Below are 7,058 nucleotides of genomic sequence, written 5' to 3' on the forward strand. Positions count from 1 at the left end.
TGCTATACTATGACTTTTTAATACATGCTGTACTATGACTTTTTTTGACCTGCTATACTATGACTTTTGTTTTTACATGCTATACTATGACTTTTTAATAAATGCTATACTATGACTTTTTTTGACATGCTATACTATGACTTTTTTCAACATGCTATACTATGACTTTTTTCGACATGCTATACTATGACTTTTTTCGACATGCTATACTAAGACTTTTTTTGACATGCTATACTAAGACTTTTTTTGACTTACTATGCTGTGAATTTTTTTGGCTTGCTATACTATGACTTTCTTTGACATACTATACTATGAATTTTTTCGACATGCTATGCTATGACTTTTTTATACATGCTATACATTGACTTTTTTTTACATGCTATACTAAGACTTTTTTCGACTTGCTATACTATAACTTTTTTGAAATTCCATTCTTTGACTTTTTTTGACGTACTATACTATGACTTTTTTCAACATGCTATACCATGCCTTTTTTCGACATATTATACTATAACTTTTTTCGACATGCTATACTATGACTTTTTTCAACATACTATAATATAACTTTTTTCGACAAACTATACTATGACTTTCTTTGACACTCTACTATGATTTTTTTTGTAATACTATACTATGACTTTTTTTGACATGCTATACTATGACTTTTTTCGACATACTATACTATAACTTTTTTCGACATACTATACTATGACTTTTTTCGACAAACTATTCTATGACTTTCTTTGACCTACAATACCATGATTTTTTTACATACTATAATATGACTTTTTTCATCATGCTATACTATGACTTTTTTTTACATCCTATACTACGACTTTTTTTGACATACCATACTATGACTTTTTTCAACATGCTATACTATGACTTTCTTTGACATTCTATACTATGACTTTTTTATACATGCTATACTATGACTTTTTTTTGACATGCTATACTATGACTTTTTTCGACATGCTATACTATGACTTTTTTATACATGCTATACTATGACTTTTTTTGACATGCTATACTATGACTTTTTTCGACATGCTATACTATGACTTTTTTATACATGCTATGCTATGACTTTTTTGACATACTATAATATGACTTTTTTCGACATACTATGCTATGGTTTTTTTTACATGCTATACTATGACTTTTTTTGACCTGCTCTACTATGACTTTTTTTGACATACTATAGAATGACTTTTTTCAACATGTTATACTATGACTTTTTTTGACCTGCTATACTATGACTTTTTTCGACATGCTATACTATGACTTTTTTTTGACATGCTATACTAAGACTTTTTTCGACTTACCATGCTATGACTTTTTTCGACTTGCTATACTATGACTTTTTTCGACATGCTATACTATGTATTTTTTCGACATACTATACCATGACTTTTTTTGACATGCTATACTATGACTTTTTCCGACATGCTATACTATGACTTTTTTTGACATACTATAATATGACTTTTTTCGACATACTATGCTATGTTTGTTTTTTACATACTATACTATGTCTTTTTTCGACATACTATACTATGACTTTTTTTGACATACTATAATATGATATTTTCGACATACTATGCTATGTTTGTTTTTTACATGCTATACTATGACTTTTTTCGACATACTATACTATGACTTTTTTCAACATGCTATACTATGACTTTTTTTGACCTGCTATACTATGACTTTTTTCAACATGCTATACTAAGACTTTTTTCGACTTACTATGCTGTGACTTTTTTTGGCTTGCTATACTATGACTTTTTTCGACATGCTATGCTATGACTTTTTTATACATGCTATACATTGACTTTTTTCGACTTGCTATACTGTAACTTTTTTGAAATTCCATTCTATGACTTTTTTGACGTACTATACTATGCCTTTTTTCGACATACTATACTATAACTTTTTTCGACAAACTATACTATGACTTTCTTTGACACTCTACTATGATTTTCTTTTACATACTATACTATGACTTTTTTTGACATGCTATACTATGACTTTTTTCGACTTACTATACTATAACTTTTTTCGACATACTATACTATGACTTTTTTCGACAAACTATTCTATGACTTTCTTTGACCTACAATACCATGATTTTTGTACATACTATAATATGACTATTTTCATCATGCTATACTATGATTTTTTTTTACATCCTATACTACAACTTTTTTTGACATACCATACTATGACTTTTTTTGACGTACTATACTATGACTTTTTTTCAACATGCTATACTATGACTTTTTTCGACATGCTATACTATGACTTTTTTTTGACTTGCTATACTATGACTTTTTTTTGACATGCTATACTATGACTTTTTTTTGACATGCTATACTATGACTTTTTTCGACATGCTATACTAAGACCTTTTTCGACTTACTATACTCTGACTTTTTTATACATACTATACTATGACTTTGTATGACGTTTCTACAACATACACTGAATATTTTGTTGCCATCCTACCTGACGTTTTTAAGATAAATAGCAAGTTGAACACCTTAATGTTACACACTTATGGAGATATTGTTTATTATATATTGTTTGTGATCTGCAGAGAAATCATTGACAACACCGGGAAAGAGAATGGAATCAACATCGTGATGCCAGAGAGGACTTACCACCTGATCGCTGAGTCGGCCGAGGATGCCAGGTAAATATGGTTTGTTCTAGATGTTGTAAACACGTTGTACCTTTCATGCAGAGATGTAGTCCAACTGTAGTTTATTACAATGCTACCATCACTCCCCCATCCACCTGCTACCATCACTCCCCCATTCTTAACATTCCTCTCTAAGTCCACGGCAAGGCAAGAAACAAGTTCTAAGTCATTTCTGCAGTAGCCTTAAACTCTTATAAATACTCTCAGTCACTGTCAATATACTCTAATGAGGAGGAGGTGTTGTCGCTGTGGGGTCGGTGTGCCGGTTTCCCCTGGCAACACATTGATTTCCTCTCAGAGGGACAGTCCACTTCCTCCCCCTTATATCTGCCCCGACAGGAAGATGAACAGTGTGTGTTGGCAGCAGGTTCGCAGTGCCAGCCTCTCTCTCAGCGGGAGCCAATAATCAGCGCCATGTGTCTGAGACAGAATCAGTGTTTTACCTATATTTGTACACACACTCACATATACTATACAAATACTATCCCCATTGTTTACTGTACAGTATAATGACACACACTGATAATTATAGCGATACATTAATAGCACATTTTCAACAACAAAAATTAATATCTTAAATAAATTTAAATTTTTCCAGTGGAAAACTCAAGTATAAAATATTAATTATTTTGAAATCCAATCCAATGAAAATATTTGTACATATAAAAACTGAAATTACAATGAGTATCCTCACTTCATTTGACCTTGTGTGACAGAAAACTGAAAATGTACACATCTGTTCATGTCAGTAACAGTAAATAGATCATCTTTCATTTTGCATGAAAATCCACATACAATAACCCAAAGGAAATGTTTCCATTTTTGTTCTCATTTAGACATAATTATAACCGTGTTTATTGAGATTACATGACTGACATTACTCCAGAATTAACTTTTAGTTGTCTTGACGAGGATAATGATGCTGATGATGGTGTTGTTTCCACGGTTACAGCCAGTGGTTCAGTGTGCTGAGTCAGGTCCACGGTTCGACAGAACAGGAGATCAGAGAGATGCACGATGAGCAGGCCAACCCCCAGAATGCTGTGGTGAGTCCTGCAGGGGGGGGGGAAGCAAAGCACTCTGGGAAGTAGAGTTGTAAAATTGTAAGCTGAGCTGGAGGGTTTTTAGAAAGAAAAACACTTTTTAATATTGGTTAAACTCGTCTTTTATAGCTTCAGAAGAAGCCCAGAAACAAGTGGCACTGAATACATCTCAATTCATGGATACATCTGCTTCTTTTCTTCTCTTTCCACTAACCTTGTTTGAATTGTGCCACTTTTACAATTCAGTCAACAATAAATCCAAACACACTCTTAGATTTAGTCTTTTGTGTTGAACTAAAATCACACAGATGTATTGGAAATGCTATGTCCTCTTTTAAAGGTCCTGGTGACATTTTCATGACAGGTATCTTTAGGTGCTGTACCCTGGAGCAAACACTTTGCTGCCTTTATCCCTGTGTGTGTGTGTGTGTGTGTGTGTGTGTGTGTGTGTGTGTGTTTGTGTGTGTGTGTGTGCGCGATAATTGGTTTCCACATGGCAGTAAAAGGTCAGACTCATTATCCAATCCCTGAACACTGTCACTAAACCTCCCTCTGTCCCTTTAGGGCACGTTGGATGTGGGGATGATCGATTCAGTCTGTGCATCAGATAATCCAGAGAGGTGAGAACCTGCATCGAACATCACGTCACGGCTCTGGCTTTTCTCTTTGTGCTCTGCTGCACTAAGCCAAAAAGTGTTAGTTAAAAGCAGTCTGATGCTGCTTTTAATGGTTGCTGCGTTTAGTAGGTGCAACAGCTCATGTATATCATTTTTAAATGGTCTGCAAAATCACAAAATGAAAGGTCTCTAAAATCTAGAAGCAGCAGAGAAAAGTCATTTTTAACTTAATGCACAGTTCATTTAATTTAAATTGGAAATTGAGCCCACTAGAGCAGCGTATCACAAATGGGGGTATGTGTACCCCTAGGGGTACTTTGGAGGACTGCAGGCGGCACGTGACATTTTTTGCAAAATATTTTTCATTTACAAAGATGTCGTTACTTCTTATGTATTTTTTTTCCAAGTTTGTCGCTTTTTTAAAATGTTTTGTTGCTGATTTTGAAGTTTGTTGCCTTTTTATTTTTGAAAGTTTTGTCACTTGTTTTGACCTATTCTTCTTCTTCCTTACTGTTTTCTACTGTCTTTTTTTTCTATGAGGTTTTTGTCTCTTTTTTCATAAAAACCCAATAATTCCTTCTTTATTGCTTCAAACTCCTCAGATGGTGTTTTTGTAGGTCGTCTAGTTTTGGAAATCTAATGTCAAACAACATATCCTTCGACATATTTGTTCATGATTGGTCAGCTATTATGGACGTATTTGACACTTTTGTCTTCTTCTCACCATTAACTGCATTTTTGACCCGTCACAGGCCGAACTCCTTCGTCATGATCACGGCGAACCGCGTGCTGCACTGCAACGCCGACACGCCCGAGGAGATGCACCACTGGATCACTCTGCTGCAGCGCTCCAAGGGAGACACGCGCGTCGACGGCCAGGAGTTCATCATCCGAGGTGACCACGCAACGGCCCTCTGCTCTTCGTCCTTGTTAGGGTGGCTCGAGGGGCTGGAGTCTATCCCACAATGCATTTAGACAGAAGGTTTACAGCTGCAGAGCAACAAACCCAGCAGCTTACACTAGGGCTGGGCAATATATGGATATTATATCTTCATCGATGTATGAGACTACCCAGTAAAGTTCTTGTGAGAGCATAATTTGAATTAGCTCAGTGATATTCTGGCATTCAGTACTGCTGCTCATTAACTATGGCCTGGTAGCCGAGCTGCACCAATCACATCGGTGTATCTGATGTAGGCGGGGCCAGAGGCAAGCTAAACAGATGAGGACAGTTTATGCTAGCAGTTAGCTATGCCGGTGGCTAAGCGTACGGGGCTCTGGATACGTCACCCCGTGTGTTGTTGTGATTGGTCCTAGTGTCATCCAATTGCGTGCAGTGAGATTTTCAAACGCGTGCCGCCCCTCAAGTTGGGCCATTTTCATTACTCATTGCCCAGACCCTTAATCTTTCAGATTTGGGTCTGGATTTCCAGGCTAATATGAGACTAGATCTCGTCTTAAATTTGGGAAATCGTAATCCTGGGATATGACACAAGTGTTGTTTTTTAATGTTTTTTTTACAGGCCGTTACAGTAAGGTGTCATTTTCTTAATTTATCAGACTTACTAGCTGTTTTATTATCTGCCTTTACTCACTTTGTCATTGTAACCACATTACTGATGATTATTTTACCAAAATCCTCCTTGTGTTAATATTTTGTGAAAGCACCAGTTGTCAAGCCTAAAATATCGCTGCAATATGAACATTGATGTATTTGGTCAAAAATATTGCTTACAACAACTTTTAACCATTCTTCTGAATTTAAAAAGGCATTACAAACAACAAAAACTTGACAGAAAAATGTCTAGTTATGGACACTCAAAAGAAAGAAATTCTAAAGTATTTAATGCAACTTGCAGGTTTTAGCACAATAACCTGCACATTCATTAATTTGGGAGATATTTGCTGTTGTGTCGGGCTGACTGTTAACCTTTTGTAATAACACAGAACTCTAGCAACTCAAATATCTGATTTCTTTATTTCCACCAGGCTGGTTGCACAAAGAGATTAAGAACAGCACCAAGGCCTCGCTGAAGCTGAAGAAGCGCTGGTTCCTGCTTACCCACAATTCCCTGGACTACTATAAGAGCTCCGAACGTAACGCCCTGAAGCTGGGAACGCTGGTGCTGAACAGCCTCTGCTCGGTGATCCAGCCGGACGAGAAGGTCTTCAAAGACACCGGTGAGAACAGGAACTAGAGTTCAAATACACATGCAAGACGGCAGAATAGGAATGAAGTAAAGTAAGATTAGATAGATAGATAGATAGATAGAGAGATAGATATTTATTACTCCCAAAGAAATGGGAAATTACGGTGTTACAGCAGCACATAGGAAAAAAATATATACATACATACAATATACATGAAATAATAATAATAAAATATAAGAATAAAATATGAGAATATAAGAACAAGTATTTAAATATATACAGGATGGGAAAACAAAATGTGCAACTGCTTAAATAATATGCTAAATTTTTGCTAAAATGTAAATAAACCAATTGTGCAGGTTGCCCTTAGTGCAGTATTGTGTCTAAAAGTCTCATCTACACCCAGGGATGACGTGTTGAAGAGTTTTATTGTCTGTGGTAGGAAGGATTTCCTGTAGCGGTCCGTGCGGCGTTTAAACTGTCGGAGCCTCTTAGAGATGCTGCTCCTCTATTGGACCAATGGGGGGGGGGGGGGGGGGGGGG

At 36.1% G+C, this 7,058-nt stretch overlaps 1 protein-coding gene across 2 annotated transcripts in view; it reads left to right on the forward strand.

Moving 5' to 3' along the window:
• myo10 (myosin X) overlaps nt 1-7,058 on the forward strand; it is a 136,217-nt gene that overhangs the window by 121,451 nt on the left and 7,708 nt on the right. For both annotated transcript variants that reach the window (XM_034888491.1, XM_034888492.1), the window contains exons 28-32: nt 2,600-2,695; nt 3,657-3,750; nt 4,312-4,367; nt 5,117-5,259; nt 6,354-6,545. In XM_034888491.1, the coding sequence (XP_034744382.1) occupies nt 2,600-2,695; nt 3,657-3,750; nt 4,312-4,367; nt 5,117-5,259; nt 6,354-6,545 (581 nt within the window). The remainder of the gene's footprint in view (nt 1-2,599; nt 2,696-3,656; nt 3,751-4,311; nt 4,368-5,116; nt 5,260-6,353; nt 6,546-7,058) is intronic.

Source organism: Etheostoma cragini, chromosome 12, assembly GCF_013103735.1.
Source record: "Etheostoma cragini isolate CJK2018 chromosome 12, CSU_Ecrag_1.0, whole genome shotgun sequence".
NCBI lineage: Eukaryota > Metazoa > Chordata > Actinopteri > Perciformes > Percidae > Etheostoma > Etheostoma cragini.